We start from the raw sequence: 24,785 nt of genomic DNA, 5'->3' as shown, positions 1-24,785 counted from the left end.
ACACGATTCTCTGTACCACATGCTTCTTTTTCACTTTTTTCTTAAGATTTCATAAACAAGTACAGGCTCATTGCTTCTAACAGTTCAGGTAAATGCAAAGGTTCTATACTTGAGTTATAATTATTTGCCTGTCATTATGATGTATGACTTTCGATCTTGGCTAAATGGAACAGCTGAACAAGGAAGCTACAACAGCCTTACCTGCTCCAATCACACGCTCAATTTTAATACAGGAGGCATCTAGCTCCTTGGCGAATTGATGGACAGCTCTATTTGGGTCCTCATAGGTTTCAGGGTCAATGTAGGTTTTGGTGCCTGGAAATTTAACTGTAATGATGTAAGAAAGCATGACTGTGATGAAGCAAAGCACTTATTGTGCAGTCAGCCCAGGAATTTCATTATGCAGAGTGCTCCTTGGAACAGTGAACTTGCTTCCATATCACCTGATTCACAGCAGTTTTAACAGACTACTTCAGTCTGCAGGCGTATAGGTATTATCTGCAAGCTTCTATAGGTAACATAGGATCCAGCTCATAGGTTACTAACTGAATTGCTTTTCCAGTAAATCAACAAAGGACATCACCGAAATTCTCTGACATGACTCTTATCCGACTGGAGGTTTAATTAAATTCACTGCTATCATGGCATAGTTCAAGCCATACTGAGGTTTGTAATGGACTTGGAAACACATTTGTAAATCTATCATTCAGTCAATCAATCAAATTAATACACTGGGAAAAGAAGACATTTCATTTACAGGTAGCCTACTACACTGACAGCAATATTAAAAACAGTTAGACATCTTACTTATTCTTTTGATTTATTTTTTTAAAGACCAACCACCATTGACATAGACATATAAATTAATACAAGATGTGAGGGACTGCTATCACAGAACCAGAGAGAAATCTACTATGACACAGTTTCTTCTTCACCTTGAAGGGCAATAGAGGCCAGATGTACAAAGTGCAGAGTAAAGTTAGAAAATTTACAATATTCCTGGGATCTGCTAACCATGTATGACAGCAATTTGAAAGAGGAATGGTTTATATGAACTTTCAATTATAAGGCTCTGGAAGATCTTAACTGCTATGAGGAGGTAGCCAATATGCCTCAGAAAAGGTAGTCAAAATTCAAACAACATAGAATCATCTTAAAATCTTCTTAAAATGCACCCAGAAGCATGCAGGTAACAGAGAATGCTATGTCAACTTTAAATCAATTACAATAATGTATTCCAAATCTAATCATTTGGTTAAAGACAAAGATAAGATAGATAGGCATATATTTGGTTATATTAATGCAATGAAAAGATACACTATATCCTCAAAAAAACTTTATTGTTTTTAACAAAGCCACTGAACAATCTTTTCATTAAATCTTACTATTTGGAGAACAATATATTTCTTTATGTATTACACTGTAGCCTAACTGTGCTTATGTCATCACATCAAATTGAAATTATATTTTTAAAATAAGCATATAACAAACAAAAAGAAGCAGAATGTATAAAGGAAAAATGGGATTTAAAAATCTTGAATTATTCTGCTGTAGTTGACTGTTTATCCAAAATTGATTGTCTTAAACAATTACTGTTGCAGTCTATAAAACTGACAGATGCTCATTTGTTACTAAAGCTGAACATGAAAAAAAAAAAAAACACAAGAAGAAAAGAGAGAGGGGATAGAAAGAGAAAAGAGAGAAAAAGGAGTACAGGGAAGGGGGGCGGGAAGAGAAAAAGAGAGAAGGGAAGAAAACAATAGGTTAACCTCCTAGATTGGTAGGCAGATGGAGAATGAGCCATCTTCTCCCTTTTTATTCTCTTCCTTTCTTTCATTGTTTGTTTGTTTTTTTTTTTCTTTTTGGTTTGGTTTTGTGATACGGGAGCTGGATTGAAGGTAGCCTTCTGCATCGCAAACGGGTCTCTGATGGTTCTTTATTCAAGCTGTCATAAAACATTTTGACAGGCCAGAGCAATTTTGGCATAAAAACATGAAATACTGCCCAGCTTAGATTCAAAGACATTGTTAGAAGAAATGGTAGGAGGAAACAAAATGTAAATTGGAATTGCTTCACTAAACTCCTCCATCGTGTTTATATCTTTAAATGTAACACTTGGGGCCATGGAGAGTGGAGGGCACCTGATACAAATGACTGGACATTCTATTAAATTCAGTGCTCTAAAAGCTAGTAAAATGGTTGCTTTCATGTTTCTGTAAAAATTCAATCTGGTGTCTTAGCACCTCAGGAAATTGTCTGTATACTAAAGGAATAAAAGGACACCAACTTGTAAATAGCTGGTGACCACAGTGTCGTACTTTACGTATTGTAAATACAGTCATAAAATCAAATAAAATGCCTGGTTCTCATCAAGTGACAAGAAAAGATATCCTTGTAAAAAGGGTAATTCAAAAATATCAAGGTTTTACCAAGATAGGATATCTTAAGTGTACTTTATTTTTTTTTCATTATTCGTTTCAAAATGGATGCTTTAAAATAAGAAAAATTTTGATGTAATTTCTGAATATTTTGGTCTATTGTTTTTCCTGATTTAAGAGTATGAGCTTTTTTGTGTTTTAATATCTCATTTACATTTCTCATGAATGTTAAACATCTTAAAACCAACACTGATATTTTGCTCTAGAGATGAAAACTGTTTATATATACCTCAAGCTTATCTTTTCTATGTTAGCAGGTAAAACATGCAGCTTTATTTTTTTCTAATTACAAACTGGATGTCAAATGTAAAAAAAGGGGATGGCACCAAAATATCAAAACTGAGTGATGACAATTAAGCATTAGGCTATACATCATGTTTTAGGTAAGCCATGTTTTAATTTACCTTCAGCATTAACCTGCAAGCTAATAGCAAATAAACTAAGAGGCAGCATTTGATCATTTGGGGATGTCTCAGATATCCTCAATAAAGAAAAGAAAAGTGACATACTGATTAAGGTATTATTAAATGATTTTGCCATCAAATTATTAACATATGGATAGAGTCAAGGATTCCAGCAACTATAGTCTTATGTCACTCTTCTATATACATTTTAAACTAGATACAAAAATTAATGCATTCAAGTTTTGATCCTCTCCTTTCTGTCTGGGGAAGTGTTAAAAGTATTCTCTCATGTCATGAAAAAGAAAAAAAAATGTAACTTCCACTTTTTCTGTATATCCTCTAGGTGTAAACGGCCTATGGTACTCTCATTACTGGGACTTGTCACAAAATCACTGCCAGATTAGCAAGAGGACGCACTGACATTGGGAGCATGTCAAATAATCCCAGGGGGGAGGGGGCAGAATCACAGGTGTTCAGTCATAATCAGGGGCAGATTTAAGTTTTGTGGGGCTTGAACCTTCTACAATTTGGGATACTTTCTTTAAGAAAAAATATTCTACACACTAACTTGCTAGGGCTCTTCCAGGGCCTTGAAAGGAGTCTGTGAAAGTGAGGGGCCTTGAAACTTAAACTTCATGATAAAGCGCCCTTTGGTCATACCTTTTACTATAATTGCTACTGTCCCAATACCCTTCCTGCTGTCAGTGGTTGGAATTTTACAGAGTTTCATCATCAATTTGGATATGTAATATGTAAAGCCACTTTTCTTTTGAAAACTAAAGTTAAGGGAGCTATTGGTTCAACAATTAATAACACACTGAAGAAACTTAGGAATGATAATAATGGTGTTCACAACTTGTGTTTTTTCAACCACACATTTCCCTGATTGATGCTTACATATTCCTGTGACTTTAGAAGGGGTATATGACAATATCTTCTTAGATACTGACATAAGAGTTTGATAAATAACACAAAAATAGATGTAATTCTTATGCCATTTACAGGAAATTTATCTCCCCATGAGAAATTTTCATAAAGATGATGGTTACTAAGAAAAATAATACATAAAATTATTTTTCAATATTTTCAAGGATTAAAAATAGGAATAATGGGTTTGGATAAGGGCATCATCAATTATCAGAACTAAAATCATTTCCCTGTTAGGATTTTACTTTGACTGCAAGAAGTCAACATTTACTTGTATGGCTCTCAATTTTTCACTTGCCATCCACATGCAACAACGATAAGATTAATGCAGTCGGGCATCTATTTTCTTTGGTTCCCTGAGCTTTCTTCTGATATTATTTCTAAAATGAACTTTTAAGAATCAGGTAGCCCAAATCCACAGGAAAACATCAGAGGATTGAATCCTATTATTATACTATTTACGTCCTTTGAAATATCATCTGTGATGGACATTTTACAGTAGATGGAGAGAAAGAGGCTCCTTAGCTTAGTCTTTCATTATATCATCACTCATTGGGTAGAAAAAAAAGGGCCTATCCTTTTAACTTGAAATGAATTCCTGAGCTACAACATGGGCACATGCAATATTTAATGAATCATTATTAGAATGATATGAAACACTTGGGCAAAGTTTGCAAAAGGAACAATTGTGACATAAAAGCTGCTGAATATCCTTGTAGTTATATTAAAATTTCTTATGAGAGATTACATGTCTGAATATATTTTTTAAAAATTCACATCATATGATCTTCATTCTGCATATCTTGTTCAAATGTTTTAAAGTAACATTTTTGAGCTCATGATATATTTTCAAGCCTGATGCATTAGGAATTTATTCATGCCAATATTAACAACCAGGTTTCTGTATTAATTGGGGTAAATAATAATAAAGAAAAGCTAAACACTTACAATGAAAGTAAAGCTCTTCATCCCCTTCTTGGTCAGCTTTGCTATAACCACAGTGCCTGGAAAAAAAATCAGATTTTTGATGATTATTCTCAACCAATAATCTCACTTGATATATTTAAAATTCAGTATGATATACCTTAATTACTTAACAACATGCTAGTTAGAGCTATAAACAAAATACGTAAACTTTCTGTCCATAGTTCTGAACTCAATAATAATATAGCAATTCACATGATTTAAAAAAAGCAGGGAATAGAAAGTCTTTGTGTGAGACATTGTAGAAGGGACATATTTCATAGATTTAGATTTATCAATGAGTGAATATTTGCTTATATCAAGCAAATGATATCAGGCAATGATCAAGCTCACACTACATTCTGACCTTGGGAGAATGGAAATCTATTGACTTTCAATGTTTCATATGAGACAACAAATGTTTGCATTTACTATTTAACATTCTAAACTCAACAATAAGTAATAGGCTGACATAATTCTGAAAAATCAACACATTTTATATTAGAGATTAGAACAAATTTGTCTTCTACCTTCTTCCAATGATGAATCCAAAGACCATGAACACCAAAATGATGGTCCCGGCCACTGCAACCACGGCAATTATAATAACAGGGTTCTGTTCACTGGAGACTGCTGTAGCTATAAACAGAAAAAAAAAAAAGGCTCAATAAAACACTCAATATCTTGCAAGCACTTGAGAGAGGTTAAACAAAATCTTATAAACAAGACAGCTATGCTATTAAATTCACCTTTAATTTAAATGCATTCTATTGTAACATAAATTTAAATAAACATTTATTTTTCCATTTTAAATAAGTGGTAAGGACAATACTTTCATCTATTTTATATTCTTCAGCTAGAAAAGATCCCTACAAAATGCCTTATTGAATGGCTATCCCCTGCTTAATTGTTGGAAACTTAGTTATAAATCAAGAGAGAAAGATCTTTCATCTACAATTGCTATTAAATCCTTATTTTTCCCTCAGTGAGGTATTTGATCCCTCTGTGTCTGTTTTCCTGGTGTGTAAAAAAGGAACCCAAATACATACTCTCAGCATTTTTCAAAGCACCTTAAATGATTTATCTCTCATATCATCAATATAGAATAAAAATCATCATGTAATCATAGTAAATCATTATGAATTTATAATCCACCTTAATTAAGGAAAATGAACAGAATTACTGGTATTAATTTGACAAAGTAGGCAATATACACATTTGAGAGTTTAAGAGCTAGGCTATTTATGAAAGAGCCAACTTTCTGCAAGCACTGTAAAAAACATTTTTGCATTATCTAATCGTAGTTGCTTCCTGTACAATGCTAAGTGATTCTTCTACGCTCATTAAGGCAAGCCCAGCTGAACCTTTCTGAGAGTCTCTTTGGGAACAGTATATGTTTACATGTCCTTTAAAGCAGCCTCTGATTCTGATTCTTCATCGAGTCACACGGCCTTCTCACTTGGATTTTTCCAAATTAGTGAAGTTTTACTTATCTGGCAATTCACAATTGTCACATTTTCCCCAGAGCATTATATTTTCAATACCAGTATAGACTTCATAAAATAATCAAAAGAATGCAACACAATGAAAATATATATTCCAATCGCTGATCCAGTTGCAAATTGATAATTATATAATATCAAACTAATATAGTTTGCTTATTTCTGAAAAAATCAACAGCTGTAATCTTTAAGGTAGGATGGAAAATACTACTCCTTCTTGGTGTGGCAAGGGACTCAGTCTCCAGAGCAGTAAATTTTATGTAGGCAGAGTGTGTCTTGCCCCAACAGGAAGCATAAATTTTTCTGATTGGCCTTTCTCTAGTTTATCTACGTCTCCCTCCTTTGACAACTCATCTCTTAATTTTGTATACCTATGCTAACTATAGATAGCTCTTATGTTGAAAAACAGTAAAAACAGCTCTGGTGTATTGGTTTCTGAAAAGAGGTATTATACACACTCCGTAATTCAGCACCTGCTGATTTGCTCCCTGAGGGAATGAAACAAGGGAAAAAGAAAAAGAAGAAAAAGAAAGCAACTTTACAGCTTTAATTTCTGAATTACAGCCTATTATGATTAAACAGAGAAAAGATGCCTTCAAGTATTTTTCTTGGTTTGGTTGTTTTTTGTTTTTATCTGTCTTTTAATATATATTAAGAGAGGAAAAAGAATGGAGTAGTTTTGTTCATGAGAAAGGAAAAAATTAAACACGTATGTGTAGAAATTGTTTTCATTCAATCTGTCCCATGGGTCTAATTTTTTGCTTGTCTTAGGCTCTGTTCTGCCCATAGCTTCAGAAACAGAACTCCAGTGAGAAAACTGAACTCAGGTGAATGATGAATTAGAGCTTGTGAATATTTACTTACATGTTTTTATATATATTCAGGGTCACACTTTAATCTTAACATAGTCAAAATTTATGGTTCATATTTTCATTTAATTCATGGATAATACATTTTAAAAGTAATTTATATGTGTCATAATCACTACACCATGATTTAAAAATTGTGAAAACAGTAGCGTTGGCTCTGTGCAGAAGCGGATTTTAGGATGTATGTGCAATGGAATAATCTGAGTTCTCTTTCCAAACAGTGCTCAGGTAACTTCTCTTTGGTGGCATTTTCCTTCTTGCCCTCCTTCCTAGCACAGAGGATCACTGTTTCCTGACACTCTGATAGCACTGGGCCATGCACTCTACCAGTGCTCAATTGTACGGTCAGAACTTGTGTACAAGTTTCTCTCTTTTCACTAACTGAGAGCATCAAATGTGTCATGTGTTTCTGTACTTCCCTAATTCTTAGCACAGTAACGTGTGCTAAATCAGTAGTTCTTAAAAGGTGTCTGGGAAACCCTGAGGGTTCCTCAGGAACATTCCAGGGAATCTGCAAGGTCAACACTATTTTCATTTAAGGTTATTTGCCTTTTTCACTCTCACATGCTTACAAGTGCACAGTTGAGTTTCCCAAGAACTTACATGACACGTGATAATATCACTCTGATGGCTAATGAAATGCGTATTGTGTATATTTGTGTTTTAAAAATTTCTCAGTTTTAATTTCTAAAGTGGTGAACATAAATAAATATAACCCAAATAGTCAAAATCTATTTGGGGATCTTCAATAGTTTTTAATAGCTTGTAAGGGTTCCTGTGACCAAAAGGCTTGAGAATGGCTGTCCTAAATAAGAAAAGCTGACATTCAAGACTGTCTGTGTGCTAGGCACTGAACTTGGCACTTTGGGTACATTAACTTATTTAATCCTCAGGCTACTCTGAGAGCTGGGTGCTGCTATCCTAGCAACTTCTGCACAGAGAAGTAGCTCATCCAAAGTCACACAAATGGACATGGCAGAGCTGAAATGTGAAAACAGGAATATGTCTACTAGCTCCGACTGATCCTGATAATCTGTTTTTTTGATGACTGTGAGGTATTCCTTTCTTGCTTACTTACTGACTGCCTTCTATGCATCAAGCACTATATTAGGCGCTGGCAAGACTAAAGTAAGAAAAGGAGATATGGATTGTTCTTTCATCAACTTGACCTTCCAGTGGAGAGACTATTCTGATGATAAAAAATCACCAAATCCTTTCTAATGCAAAATTCATTTTTAACATTAATTTCATGTGCTCATTCATGTTCTACTACTTCATCTCAATTTCTCTGAGGGTTAGTTACTTCATTGTTAAATAATGAAAATAATATCTATGAACCTCAGCACTAGTAAATAAGAGTTTGACCCAATATTCTTAATTTACGAAGTCAGGAAAAAGTACAAACTCATTTTTGAAAGTTTTCAAACCTAAACCTTTAACTGATAAAGAATGTTTGGGTAAGTATAGCTGATTGATGGTTCTTTAAGTTTGAACTATTCATTAGAATATGAAAAAAAACATAGTTTGAATTGTTTTATTGTATTAGAAATTACAAAGTAAAATATCAAGAGATCAGTCTAAATGAAAAACTACTGCAACACATTTAACAGAAGACCACTCAAATGTTTAAATGTTGAAATATTAGTGTAAAACACTGTAATTTTTTGGGGCCATTGAACTTAGATATTCTCAGTTTTAATCTTACACACTCCATTTAAAAAAGATGACAAAGAATAATGATAATAAGTTTATCACATCATATTATGTGAAATCTTTTTCAATTGATGACTTTTGTGTCTATAATTCTATATAAATTATTTATATTTCAAATTTATTTCAACATATGTTTTATTATTTGAGGCTCTGAGAGTTACTGCTTAATTTAAAAATATAACAAAATATTTTGAAAAAAGACTACTGTTAGCAAACTTAATAAGCAATGGCTAATGCAAAAGAATTTACCAATTTATTCTACCTTTTAAAAGAGCTAGAAAAATATTCTCCCGAAGTCAAAATAGCTCTTTGATCAAAATTGTATTGATTTAATTTATTTAAAAAATTTTCTATTAAAAATTGAGAAAAAGAAAATCATATAATATTTTTTAGCTAATATTTGTGTAGAAGTCCACAGGAACACTAGATTGGTAAGGAGAGGAGGAGGTAACAGCTGGGTGAAACTTGAGTCTGAGTAATATCGAGAGAAATCAAAAACTTCCAAAACACAGAAACACACTCTGAGGCTTCAACCTAGCTGAATAACAACCAGCAGTGGTACTCAAGCTGTTCTAAACTTGCACTCTGACAGTAGACTGGGACGTGCGTCCTAAGATACATCTGCTTATTTGTGATACACTATAGACACATGTATTTTTGTTATGTTCCTATGCTGCATTATAAAACACAAAGTGATAAAGGGGATTCGAGATATTGCTGATGTTCTATTTTTAAGCTGAGTGGTAGATACAGAGATATTCAATTAATTATTCTTAATATTTCACATATACTTTAAATATGTCATTTAGTATGTTGGAAATATTTCATAAAAATGAAAGAAGATGACGAAAATAAAAAGAATGACAAGGTCTAGGATCTTCTTCTTGAATGGCAAGTTTTGAAATCATTGCTAAAAGGTAAGTAGCTTGAATTAACCGTGATTATTGTAAACCACCTTTCTCTGGCCCACCCTGGTGTACATCCTGGCTTCATTTGGGGGTTTCCGGCTTCATTTGGGGGTTTTCCTGGCTTCATTTGGCTTCATTTTGGGGGCAGCTTTGACTGACAACTAGAGTAAGATCATTTTGGGGTCTACCAAAACAGTCTCTATCAATACACATTTGAACAAGTCCTGCTTCTGTTTCTGACTTCATCTTTTCAAAATAAACCCAGTTTGTATTAAAGAAACTAATTTGAGTCACAAGGGTATACATCACAAAACTGCAAATTTTAAATTATTATTCTGAATAACCTTTACAAAGAATATATATATACATATGCATATACATTCACCTTTAAAAGTAAAAATCATCTTGAACTAAATCATCGCCCCCAGTACTGAAAAAAAAATATGCCAGAGTTACAGAGAGTAAGAATCCAAACCAAAGATGGTAATTACCTTCAAACATTTTACCTGTAGCTTCCTCTAGTGTAGCAACATCAAGTCTGGGACTGTAATTTCCATAACCAGCAGCAGTAAAAGCCCGAATCTGGAAAACATACACTGTTCCTGGCTTCAGGTTATTAATGGAGGCCGAAGTGGACTTGGTTTTTAACGTCGAGTAGGTCCGTTCCCTTTGATCCTAGAAACAATACAGGGAATATTTAATTGTGATTGCAACCAGGCAATTTGACAGCCAATTCTTGCAATTTATTTCAATTTGCTGCATTGTTTTTATAAAGGTTACATTGTACCCTGTGGAATATTGGAACACTGAGTTGTTGCTCAGATAATATAAAATGTAAATGTGAGCACATGCCTTTGTTCTATACATTTCAAAGAGAAATAATTTTTTAAAAACATTTATGATGTGTTGAGCCTTTGCTTTGTTGGTAGAGGGCACAGTGGCAAGAACTATTTATCCATAAATATAATCAAATGTCCTTTTGACCAAGACACAAGTACACTTGTAAAATCTACAGTTTAGTAGAGGTCTTCACTTCATAATGTGGTTCTCTTAATACTGTTCCTGAATGTTATTCAACAAGCAAAAAGCCACAGGCTAAAAATTTTTATGGACATCTATAAAATCAAGAAACTTAGCTAATACCACCAGCATAGTGACATATCAATTGTTTTCATTAAAAATTGCATTTCTCAGGGGACTTCCCTGGTGGTCCAGGGGTTAAGACTCTGGGCTTCCACTGCAGGGCGCACGGGTTCGATCCCTGGTCGTGCGTGCCGTGCCGCACGGTGCGGCTAAAAAAAAGAAAAATGTATTTCTCACAGAATCAAACCACTTTTACAAAATAGCATTTGATGGAATACTTGAAGTTAAAACTATTAATATAAAAGTTAATGTCTTAAATATAAAACTTAAAGTGTTATATAATTTATGATTTAGCAATATTTTAAACATCTCAGTTCAATTTCCCCGTTTTTCAGATCTGAAAACTGAGGCTTGCAGAGTTTAAAAATGTGTTTATCATATTACATATGATAAGCTTAAGAATGGAATAATTAAAAAATCAAGAATATAAAACACTCCATCTAAACAATAGTTAAATGAATAAAAATTTAAAGCTTAGTTGATATGATTCTAATGTGTTGTTTATGAAAAAAGTTACAAAAACTACTCATCAAAATATACAATTCTAGACGGGTTCTTACTTGTTCAATAATAAATACCTGCACTCAACTGTGTCTAGAAATAAAACTATTCAGTGAAATCTGAAAATGTTGGTTTCGTTGTTTGATTTACCTTCACGATGATATTTGCAAAAGCATAAATCAATGTATACTTAAACTGGATTTAGTGAAGCTGACTTGTAATTGTCTTCATTATAATCATTTATAAAAATGAGAGTTGATATTATAAATATATATTTACCTCAAATAAAAGAACTAGGCATAACTGATATTAGAAGACATAATGATATATACATTAGATCACAGGCTTACATACATTATAAAGCAATAGTATTATTTGTAAGATTATTTTGTAATTTGTAAAATTCAGTGAATGTAGATACACTGTTTCTGTCATGTAAAATAGAAAAGTAACTATTTGAACAAATTTATTCCAGAGCAAGGATTTGCAAAATATTGTGTCGCATTGTAAGAAACTTTTCTCTCACTTACCACCTAACTTATATTTTTAAAATGTATCCCATTGCTTTTGAAATCTGATGAAATTTCAGAAGGGACTTAAAACTGTCAGAGTTCACAGGAAAACAGACATAACAAACCCAACACTAAAAACAAGTATCCCCTTAGAAATACATTTGATGAGACAAGAAATGTATTCTCTGGTACAAAAATGAGGTATTTAAAATGTAACTTTGGCTATGGAAGTTACGCATTCATAAAGGAAATAACAAGTAAAAATATTGTAAACTTAATCTGAACGTTGAAACTAATCTTAAACTATCTGTTTTTCCATCAAAGTGAAAAAAAAGTGTCTATTGCCAAGGCACTGTATGCATTTAAACGATTCCATCAAGTCAATTCAGTCCCCAGGTATTTCCAAAGCTTTACGTTTCCATTTTGAAATTCTGTCTAAATGGTTAAAATGGTTATGTATATTAGAGTACTTCAGCTAATTAAGTCAATAATAGTAACACTTATTATTATTATTACTATTAGTAATAATAATAGTTTCCATGTTTCAAACCTTGAATCAGGTCTTTCTGAGAGGTACAGCCTAGAAAATAATTTGTGAACAGGGTTGTGTCTGTCTGTCTGTCTATCTTTCTCTAGATGGGTCAGAAATAAATGCACTCATACACTGAGATATGTCACTACTTACTAAAATTTAGCCATTATAGGGGATTAAAGGGGCAGTACTTGAGTTTTAGCCATGCTATTTTTTTCATGGAGAGAAGGGTATAAAGAAGTAGTAGACATAATTAGTACAACATATATGAAATAAATTTCAGGAGGAATTTAAAGGAGTGAAATATCATCACCTGATTCTGAAGTTCGGAGAACACTACACATTTATTACAGAAAATATTCTTATTTTTTCAAATTACAAAATTATTTGAGGCCACGTCATTACCACCGAAACCACATACGTAAAATAAATCATCAAGGGCTCAAACAGACACCCTAAAAGAAACATTTTCGAAAACACAGAGGGAAAAAAAATACCACATTGGGCCCTGTGGTTTCTGTGGTACTAAACATCCTATATCTAATCGTGAGGACATCAAAACTTGAATACCTAAACATACTACTAGTGGGATATTTTCATCTGTATAACACAAAAACTTAATACACAGAAAGTATCATTATAATAATGAACCTGAGATTCAGGGAGAGGGTTATTAAAAGTGGTTACAATTAACTATCTATTTTGAAGCAGCTCCAAATAGCTGTTATAATGACCAGCTTTAGTCGACAGTGCGGTAGGATGACACAAGACACACCGAGCATCGTACGTGGTGGTACGTTTCAGCTGTTCTTAGCACTTACTTTCTCGTAATACTTGATTTCATATTCGGTGATGACTCCATTGGGATGCTCCGGTTCCTGCCAGGAAAGCTCCACACTCCGCTGCAGCACTCTCTCCTTCATTACTCCGCTCACTTGCGAGGGAGCTGTTTGGACAAGATGTGTCAATAAACAATGAGAAAATTCACTGGATGCCTCAAATCAAATGTCACAACTGATCAGTCCCATGCTGTGCCAGTTTCATTAAGGTAAAAGAAAGCACCTTTTCATAGCTCACAATTCAGAAGCTAATGAATATTCAAACAGGACCTTATTACTGTTCATAAACCTTAATAGAAATTTAAATTAAAGTGCAAACAGCAGAAGATAGCATTGTTCAAGTTAGTGAAAAATGGAAATGATGGGGCTGAGAATGACAATTAAGCAAAGGAATGCTAATTAAGGCTACAAAATATGATTTCTAAGTCCAAATATTTATTTCACATGCAACAGCAGTACACTTTTTAAAAGAAACAAATAACTTGATACTGTACCAGACAAAGTATATTAAATGGCTACTTTCATTTTCAATTAAAGGAATCAAACTTTAAACTAATGTTTTTATGTTTCACGTGTGTGTCTGTGCGTGTGTGTGCGTGTGGGTGTTTTATACTTCATTAGGTTAAGGTGTGAGAAAATGGTAAGGCTTCTGTTACTTAAATATGTGCGTGATCACACATACACACACAGACTCTTCCACATGTAATTTATACCTACGTAACCTAGGCTTCAAGCTTTGATAGAAGCAATTCAAGCTACAGTTTTGCTTTCTCTCTATATACAGATAATAACATGCTAGAGTTCTTTCATCCTAATTAGTGGCATATACTCTTTTTGGTAGCTAAGACTGTGGAATGTAGCAAACTAATTTGCTCTGTCTAATTTGTTCAGTGACGATTAACTAGTTATCTTCTCTGTCTAAATGAGTAGCTGCATTGGCTTGGCTGACTTTCAGTGGGGTCATTATGTTTCATGTATCATGCTCTATCTCATTCTGTAAAATATTTTCAGGCTGTTAATTTAATTTTCAGATGTCCAAAATTGTTAATAATCCTGCTGACAGAAAAGCAATTATATGGGTCTAAAGCTGTTTAAGCAAGCTTCTGATGTTTATCCCTTTGGCTTTATTTTGTTTCTTCTACTTCTTAATATTTTCTTATATCAATGTCTAGAAAAACATTTGTCACTGCTGTCTGGCTTGACGATTTTGAGGGAAGGACCTGGAAGATGCATGACTCCCATTTCCTCTCAGATTACTAACAAAAGCATAACTAGGGCAGATTAAGTGGAACAACTTTCCCTTTAGGGGCATGCAGCTGAAGTACTCAACAGACTGTTTACAGACTAAATGCGTTTCTGATATGTTTCCAATGAAGCCAATTTCTAATAAGGAATCTTATTTTTGCCACGACTTTTAAAACCTGGATATATGCAGCGAAGAAGAACTTGTTTCTAAAGTAATTTATTTCTCCACCCATAACATTTTTAGCATCTCAGCCAACTGTGTGGTTTAAGAAGCTGCATCCCCAAGCCATAGCCTTGGGAAACACATTCCCCAGCTAATGGTGAGATGAGATTCTACTTAGCCAGTAATCTCTAATAGTCTAATTTACTTAAAGCCATTCATAAAATCTGTATTTTAATTTTAATTAGTAAAAAACAGAATGCAGCACAGGTGAGAATACTGCAATAGTCAATACATAAATTACTCAGTAAGGCTGCTGGGTCTCCGATCAGGGTTTACGGCATGATGTGTGCCATTTGGAAACAGGTTAAATGGAAATAGGTGGGAGCACTAGTAGGTGCCAATCTCTAGGTCTTCTTTGAACAACACACATAGCTTAATGTGATCTTCAGTGTAAGTCAAACTATAAAACACTTTGCTTAGTTCCTATCCCTAAACAGCAAGATGAGGGAGACGAGACACTGAATCCTCCAAAATATGGCAGAGACTTGGGGTATAAATGTACCTCATTTAGCTCTAATATGTTGCAGCAAGGTCTAAGTATAGTATGAGACATGATTTCTGCAAGTTATACATTAACATTAAACTCATTACTCATCCTGGAAAAAGAACTTTTACCAATAAAATGATGGTAATTGGGAAATGGGGGGAAAGATGCCAAAAAACACATTTGAAATGTACAGTATTTTGAAGCCCGTAACACAGCACTAGCGGTGCAGTACTCTACAATGTATTTTCCCTCTTTTGTACAAAGAGCCATATCTGTCAGTGACTATACTCCTGATTTCCTGTGTATTTCTTATTTTTAAAAATTTATCCCTTGCTAATACTGTATCAAGCCACACATTTAAAAGAGTCAGAGACAGAAGTACTAGCACATGGCCCTTGAGAATAGATAAATTGCACGTAGGAAAAATCTTTCCCTACCTTATGTCCTTCAAATACAACACTTTGGTACATAAAAATTGATAATATTTTCCCTTGAGTTTCAATATCTCAGGCATAGAGAATATACAACTCATAAGATATACAGTTTATAAACAAAAATATCTCTAAGCTAATCAGATTCTAACAGTCATGATTTGCAGATAAAGTTATACATAAAAGTAAAATTGAAAGAAATATTAAAAAACATTGATTTCTATGGTTAATATATTTGATCTGCTAAATTAATCACACTGTAACAATTTCACTAAGAATATGCTCTTACACCAAAATATTCAATTAACTACAATCTGAAGTTCATTTTGAAAAGAATATGCATACAACTAACTAAATCATATACATACTTAACAACCCATAAGGTATTATGACATTTATAATTTTCATAATTATCAAAGTGAAATAAAATCTTTTGTAATTGGAATTAATGTGAAGCTAATAAATAGTAATCGACAATAGTAAATTGCCTGCATTGGAAAATGTAAGAAAACAAATTCAGAGAGGCAAGCTTTTAAACATGAATTTGTAGTAGAGTTTCTAAAAAATGATTAACAGATTAATTTCTCACCTAAATTTCTAGAAATATTCAGCTATAAAAATTAATTTCAACTGAAGAAACAGATGGAACGTTTTGCCCTTAAATATTTTCAAGAATTATTGGGGACATATCTGGAGTCTACACAAATGACAGTGAAAGACGATCTTAGGAAATACAGAAATGTTTTCTGTGGTTTAAAGTGGTAAATCTCAACAGTATAAAAACAACGTTGATGCAACAGAAAAGCAAAAGTCAAATAACAGGCTAAAAGGTAAATTTGTGGGCTAGGATCGTTTAATATGAGGCTTTGAATTGAAAAATAATCAGTAAGAATGGTGGGTTTATGTACAGACCTGAACCAGTCAACATTTTCGAGATTTTGAGCTTCAAGCACTCATGCATGATCTTTGATCTTAATCAATTTTTAATTAAAATCCAAGTACAAAAATTATATTTAAGTTACAAGATGAAATGTACTCATAAGGGCTCCATTCCCCCTCACCCTATGCCCCCCACAATGTTAAGCTTACCTATATGTATGGAAACATTTCCTAGCATAAAGTGAGGAAAAAGACAATTTTAAAACATAATATAGTAAGCGAATGGCCCTCCAAACTCCATACTCTAATCTCTGGAATGTATGAATGTGCAACATTACAAGGCAAAAGGGACACTGCAGATGTAATTAAGGTGATAGACCTTACAATAAAGATATTATCTTGGACTTTTTCAAGTGGGCCCAATCTAATCACATCAGTCCTTATGAGCAGAGAGATTTCTCCAGCCAGGGCTAGACAGATGTTGCGAAAGGTGAAGCCAGAGAGATCTGAAGCATGAGAAGGAATCAACCCGCCACTGCTGGAGGAGTCACGTGGGGAACATAAGGTATGGGGGCAGCCTTTAAGGATCAAAGACATGCCCTAGGTGACAGAGGCAGAGAAATGGAGACCTCAATGGTACCAGCACAAAGGCCTGGAATTCTGACAACATCAATGAGGTTGGAAGTGGATCTTCCCCAGAGGCTCCAGATAAGAGCCCAGCCCATCTGACAACTTGACTTCAGCCCAAGAGGCTGGCAATTGAGGCTCCAGCTGAGCCCCGCCGTGTTCAGACCTCTGACCCACAGAACTGGGAGATAAGAAATGAGTGTTGTTTTGAAGTTTTTGTGGTAACTATTTATGGTCGCAATAGAAAACTAATACGTACAGTAAAGAAAGAATAGATTTACTGGAATTTTAACAAAGTCTGTGAAAAAAGGTTAGTGATAGGATAGTTTAATAATGCAATATGTTGAAATTTATGTTGAAATAACATGGAATCAAGGAATTTTGATCTTGATTAGGACTCAAAACACACTGTCTTATAGAAAAGAAATCTCCATCAAACATTTGGAAGAATTTTTTTTTTTTTTTGTGGTAGTACTTCAATGAAGTTCATGAATTTGATTTTGGATTTTAAAAGTAATTTATTTATACTAGTCATTATTTTCACTACATAAATTCTCCCACTAAATTTCAACAAAGAATGGTGAGTGGAAAAATAATATTTGTATTTCTAAATAATACAATCAGGAAAGATAGGTCAACAAGTATGAAATGACCTTTCACCACACACCTCAAGTTGTTACATCCATTGACACTTATTAGATTTCCATTAGGTAAACACAAAAAGTGAAAATGAAAACATCTTTAGAACACAATCAAATGCAAATCTGACAATTATAGAATAATAGACTTTTATTGAACACTTTTGTTGCTTTATAGTATGGAGCTCATTTTTGTCATCCTTTGAAATAACAAATGTGTGTATTATTAGGAGTTTAGGATTTTATAATACACAACTTTTAGCTTTCTTACTCTTCCCCATAGGTGTTTCATTTTTGCACTACAGAACAAATGTATAAAAACACATGTAAATTTATTCCAATAACAAAAGAGTAGACCAAAAGTATACATGATCCAGTGGAGTATCATGTAACATATCAATTCAATTTTTAGGGTATTTAGGAATATGTAAAAAATTCTAACGTGATTTCACTAAACTTCAATTTCCTGGCTGTGAACAAAAAAGGGTCAGTAATAATATCATGAGCAATAAATACAAAATTTTATCTAAAAATTAAAGCACAGGGATTAAGGGCAATGGAGTCTGCAGGAATTATGTGCAATCCATTTGCAATATGTACCTGTAAAATTGTTTTTGGTTGGAGAGGAACATGATTTGTGGCTAAAACAAACATAAATCTCATTCTATAATAAGCAGTTGAACAAATCAGTGGGAAATGAATTGATCTTTCTCAAAATTAAATTACGCTCTTTGCGTTGCTAGCTATCACCTACCAATTAGAATGATGATGTTTTATTCAAAAATGTAAAATACACAATATAATACATAAGACATATCACAGAATGGATTTCTAAATATATTTAAGAACAATTACTGAAAAGGCAACTTGAATAAGAGCTAAAATATAAGATCTGAAAGTTCTGTAACAAAAAATGAATGATATTGAACTGACAAAGCAGGAAAAAGAAAGCATCGTGATTGGGGTGCCAGTCAAGTATATACTGTGAGTAAAGTCAATATCTTTTCAGTAGGGTAATAACACTCCTCACAGAACAACAAACGTCACTACTCTGCTACTTGATCAACTATGGATAGCGCTGTTCTTTAAAGCAACAGTCACAACATCTTTGCAAAAATGATCTGCTAATACATCTTTCTGAAAATAAAGTTTCCTCTGTCATCATCAGATGATTAGTAACCAATTGTTTGGAATGTTTAATTAATTACAATACGAGTTCGCACCTCCTGGAAAGTCTATGTAAAGTGCTTTAAAGGGCAAAGAGCTGAGGGCTGTGGAGAAAGCCACTGTGGCAACTGGTTCTAAAAACATATCTGGACTCCTGCTCATCTCTGCTTAAGTACTGAGTAAAATGTGAATTGATGAGGCCGTTAATTTGTAACTCCAGGTGCATTTGCATTTTCATAGAATTACAATGTAATTGTAACTATCTATGTAAATAAAATAGAATATTGTAAAAACAGCAGGTATAAATTAGGCAGCTGCCCAGAACCAGCTGTATTATTCACACCAGTCCTACCCACAGAGGAATAACTAAATGATAACCTAACATGACAATCCAGCAGGGTTAAGGAGCCCTTGATATTGAGTCATACATGTCACCTATCTTTTCAATCAACAGTTAGTACTTTTTCCTAGCTCAGTTCTACTCAACAAATGTTTGTTTGGCATTTACTCGATGCAGGGCATGGTGGCATTTCTATAGAAACTTACAGTTTGCTATAAATATAAAAAAAAATATATATATATATATATATATATATCTCCTTTCTTCCCTACTACAACCGTACAGGTAGGTAGTGTTGTTCTATTTACTGGTGGAAAAGCTAAGGGTTACAGAAATTAAGTAGCATCCACTCAGAAAGGGGCAGATTTTGGATTCAATCACATTTTTCAAATTCCAATCCCTATATTTTTTCAACTACGCTGCAATAATTCTAGGTGCTGGCACTTCTTGAGAGCAGGCACTAGAAGCAGGAAAGCTAAGTCACACACTTAGCATGTGTTGAGACTCCATGATGGGCCATAATGATGAAAAGACCCTTAGGGGTCTACTCAATAGGTAGTAGTCCTAGAACCTGCAGATACCAGAAGAGGTCAATCTGAGCAGAGATTTTTAAAATTACTTTTTTTAAAATGGCAAATGCATGTTATATGCAACAAAATTCAAACGGTACAAAAGAGAATATAGTGAAAAGGGAGACTTCCTCTGAACCTTGTTCCCATGTCACAAAGTTACCCTTCCCTAAAGCAACTACTTTTAGTAGTTTCTTTGGTATCCTCACAGAAATAGTCTAGATATATACAAAAGTATGTATATTTTAAAAACAGGGATGATATTATTCTAATAGTTCAAAACCCTGATGTTTTTCATTTGTCTTGTATTTTATAACTTGTATCATTCAACACATACATATCTGCATCACTCTTTAATCAGCTGTGTTGTATTCCATTCTGTGAATGTACTACTGATATATTTGACCAGATGCCTATAAATAACTATAGTCCTCTCCTATTATCTTAAATAATAACAGAGCCAGGTTCAAGATTGGATCCATGATTTTCTCTCTAGTGGCCTCCACAAAAAAGTTACAACTCACTGAATCATTCTTCCTCTGCTTCGGCTAATACAGAATTATTTTATTATTTTTTCCCCAAAATCCTATTTCCCTTGCTGACAGTACTACACAATGTAATGTTTAATTATTTCATAGTTGTTTGTCTCCTCAGCTATTCTGATGCTCCTTGAAGGCAGGACATTTGGAGAAGCAGTAGAGCGAAGGACTGAAGAGCATGGGCTCAAAGCCAGTCTACTGGGTGTGCACCTAGGTTCCAGCGTTTATTGGCAAATTGTGCAATCTTGAACAAGGAACCAAACTTCTTGAGCATCAGTTTTTTCAGCTTTAAAATAGCTTTAATCAGAGTGCATACTTCATAAATAGAATTGTTCTGGAAATCAGTATATAAATACATGTTAAATACTTAAAACCACTCCTGCGACATGGTAAGAAATACATATATATATGTATATTTACTATGATCCTATACTTAGTTTGTCTGTATTAGACTTACTGATGCCTGGGACTCATTCCAGAATACTCTGATCCTGAGATCAGATTCAGGCCTCATTATTTTTCAAATGGTCCTCAGATGAAGCTGCTGTACAGCTAAGCCTGAGATCAATTCCTCTGAAGCTTTGGCAGGAAAATAAATTGTCATTTCAATGTGGAATTCCAGGGCTGTCTATAATAAATGCTAGCAAATGTTAGGCTTTTAAATATTGACAGGTTTTATTCAATTTCAATCATTTAGAAATGACCAATTTCCATAATTTATACTCTCTATTTTATATATACCAGCTAAACAGAAAGACATGAAGGTTAAGTCATTTAGAAGGAACGTATCATTGTAAAAAAAATGAAATAACTACCAAAACGGGAAGAGGTCCAACAACACACATTCTTTTAAAAATATTACATATTAAGTTGAGAGAACAATACAGATGAAGCAATTTCTTCTATTTTGGGTGGTGGGGAAATTAATATTTTGATTGCTTTAGAAAAAAAACACATACTTTCACATGTGGTCTATCAAGTAATCTGACTCCATCTCTAATTTTCCATGAATCTAGAGCTAAAGGCTACCTATTTATAAGGTCAACTACGTGACTATAGTCTCACTTTAATGATGAACTATTTATAGAAATGATTTATAAGGAAGTATGGGATAGCTATAGCCCACAATCAGACCTTTTCAATAATGAAAATAAACCCTTGTTAAGAATAAGATATACATGTGTGTGTATACACATTTGTTAATGACCAAAATCTCCTTTACATGTCATCAGAATAAGCTTTTCAGTCGTGTACATTTTCTTTGACCTTGGAACATGTTTTATTATAAATAGAGAATCATGTTGTATTTCAATCACAAAAATATTGTAATACCAGTCGACAATTTTTGAAACGCTGATTTAGTCCAAATCCTTGTGTTATGGCTATCTTTAATTATAATTTTCATAGTTATCTATTTACATTCTTTACAACATGAATATTCTTTCTATTAATTTATATTAAACACAGACTGTCTAAATTTTTTATTCAATATACTGTAACTATACTTCCTTACAATATGAGATGAATGTAGTCCCTCATTTAGATAAATAATTTTAATTTATATACTATTATATGTATCATGAACACATATGAATGTTTCTTAAATTATGTAATAACATATATACTAATATTTACATATATAACTATGTGGCTAAGTAAGCTCATTAGGTCCTCTTCCTAAATATCTACACAATGTTTAAAATATTGTTCTGTATATTATAACATTCTGGCATTCCAAAGATTCAGTTTACTTTTCAGAGGCAGTATAGCATTTATTTAAATAACATGTAGGTTGTTTATTAAGAGGAACATTGTTAATAGAAAGAATATTAAAGAAAGAGGAGACATGAGATTTGCCTTGAAGCAGGACATTAATAATGTATATTCAGAATTCCCATTAGAATAAAACTTACATTACTGAATGCCAGCTGTGTGCTTACTATGTGACTACACTGCATTTTTAACCCCCAAGTCCTTTTCCAGTACACCACCATTTCTCATCATCATAAAATGGGTATAATGTGTTACAACCAAAGTTTTTAAAAAATGAATGAAACCATAAAAATTGAGTTTACTGCATATAGTGATATGGTTTCATAAAATGTTTGTTTCACATGTGAGTGTTTGGGTATAAATATACCAAAGTACAGATATACAACGTGCATCTATGAATTACTTTTAATAAATACATTAAAATTTTTTTGAAAGCCACTTTATTACATGATATATAATTGAGGGTATATCTGTTTACAAAGAGATATGAATGTGTTTAAAGTGATATAATACAAAACATAATACAGCAAAAGTAAGTGTGACAGTTCCCTGTTACACCATTCTTTTACTCTATCCCAAGTTCTTGATAATGGTTGAAGAGAACAGCCAATTTCATGATATTCTGGCTGCTATCAATCTCATGCTTTTCCACTTTACAGTTTCTTTTTATTTTACTTTTCCTGCTTGTGTCTTCTACTCCGGTATGAATTATTTTTGACTGTATGTTTTCTAGGCCTACCTAAAACTTGTATGTATCCAAATCAATCTATTTTCTTAAATATTATCTAACAATTTTTTTTTTTGCAGCTATTGTTCTTCGTTAGTGGTTTTGTTTATCTTATTTTTTTACATTTTTTGCAGAAATCATCACTCTAGTGCTCCTCACAAATAATTTGATTTTAATTCTCCGTTCTATTATAAGTTTGATTATTCAAGAAGGAAAAGAAGAAAGGAGGAAGAAGAATGTAACAAGGAGGAAGAGGAGAAGGAGAAGGTGAAGGAACAGAAAAAGAAGGAAACCTAAAGTATCTCAAAACTCACTAAAATTATCTCACTTAAAATGTGCAATTAAAAAATGTTATCATCCCAATTGCTCCAGGTACTCTGAATACATTTCATCTCTGAAGTGCATAAACTTAAGAGATTCACATTGCTTAATAATAAGTTCTCAACACCAGTCAAGATTTATTACTTTATTTCAAGAACCTACTACAAACTAAGTACGTAGTTTAATAGAGTCTCCTGAATACATTTCAACTAGCATTGCAGCTTGTATTTTAAAGCTGTTGCTATTGCTTAGGAAGTCAGGCATAGATGAAAACTGCCTTCAATTTCCTAAACCTGTACAATGCTGATGGTGCCATGTGGCATTAATTTACTAAATAATATTTTAGTACCAAGAGAAAATTAATGCCATTTCCTAAAGTAGCCAATTAATACCCAAAGAGTCATTTTTATACATTGGGAAAATCTGGCTTATAATTAAATAGTTATATATAGGGAGAGTTACCAATTTATGAATAAGTTTGGTTACAAAAGTTAATTTGTAGTTTAGTTGTTTGTAACTTGGACTTCATTTTTCATAGAATCAGTATCAAAAAAAGCATTTAGATTGCCAGGTTAGCCAACAAACACATTTTGACCCAGAATGTCATTAAAATATTGTACATTTGTTAAGAAAATGAGTTAAAAACAATTCTGCTTCAATGCTAGTAACTACGGAAAACAGAAAAACCAATAGGATGAAAAAAATGTGTTTGCTATTACTATTTAATACAGGTGCTTCAATACAAGAATTAAAATCTTCCAGAATCCTGCCAAAATTCTGGTGTCTCTTAGCCAGAGACAGAAACTGATCAATATTTACTAGGCTTCTGCCACTGCCCTCATCTTCCTTATAGGGAGTTTTGACTTTATTCCTAAATAGTCTCCAGCCACCAGGAAATAACCATCTCAATAACTAACTAGAACATAAATACAAGGACAATACGTCCCTAGTTTCACCTTTTATCAGTTAGAGCAGGGGTCTATGGCCTTGGGCCAAATCTGGCTAGTTACCTGTTTTTGTAAATAAAATTTCACTAGAACACAGCTGCATCCATCTGTTTACATATGGCTTATGGGTGCTATTTGTGCTAAAATATCAGAGGTGAGGAATTATAACAGAGAAAATATGGCCTATAAAGCAGGAAATTTTTATTATCTTGTCCTTTTCAGAAAAAGTTTGCTCACTTCTAAGTTAGAGTTTGTTTGGTTGCAAGTAAGTAAAACCCAAATAAACAAGGGTTTAATTGTTTTTTACTTTTCTCATGCAAAAAGGAATATACTTCACAGGTGAGCAGTTGCTATATTTTGTCCAGTGGCTCAAGGATGTAAAGATGATTCTCCTGGCCTTTCCCTCATTGGTTGCAATGCGTTGCGATTGCCGCTGCTACAGCAATCATATCCATGTTGCAGGCTTGCAATGAAAAGGCAGTGTGGAATGCTCCGGGTCTAAATAAGGAAAGCCAACTATTCCAGCAAGCTCTAGCAGTCTTTTGTTTTTGTCTCATTCATCTTATTCCCTAGGTTGGACATGGATTTCTAAAATTTAAGCTGGGTATACTGCTGCCCTAA

The 24,785-nt window shown here is 33.4% G+C and overlaps 1 protein-coding gene across 8 annotated transcripts in view; it reads right to left on the bottom strand.

The window, feature by feature from the left end:
* EPHA7 (EPH receptor A7) overlaps nt 1–24,785 on the bottom strand; it is a 164,163-nt gene that overhangs the window by 19,448 nt on the left and 119,930 nt on the right. For 2 of the 8 annotated variants that reach the window (XM_059941564.1, XM_059941568.1), the window contains 5 exons: nt 13,234–13,358; nt 10,216–10,399; nt 5,263–5,371; nt 4,718–4,773; nt 202–327 (listed from right to left, as the gene is read on the bottom strand). In XM_059941564.1, the coding sequence (XP_059797547.1) occupies nt 202–327; nt 4,718–4,773; nt 5,263–5,371; nt 10,216–10,399; nt 13,234–13,358 (600 nt within the window). Of the gene's footprint in view, nt 1–201; nt 328–1,559; nt 1,638–1,685; nt 1,946–4,717; nt 4,774–5,262; nt 5,372–10,215; nt 10,400–13,233; nt 13,359–24,785 lie in introns of those variants that run through there. The other 6 variants (XM_059941565.1, XM_059941566.1, XM_059941567.1 and 3 more) reach the window with 6 other exon arrangements.

This window comes from Balaenoptera ricei, chromosome 12 (assembly GCF_028023285.1).
Source record: "Balaenoptera ricei isolate mBalRic1 chromosome 12, mBalRic1.hap2, whole genome shotgun sequence".
NCBI lineage: Eukaryota > Metazoa > Chordata > Mammalia > Artiodactyla > Balaenopteridae > Balaenoptera > Balaenoptera ricei.
The sequence above is the reverse complement of the archived record's forward strand: the minus strand, read 5'-3'. Positions and strand labels throughout refer to the sequence as shown.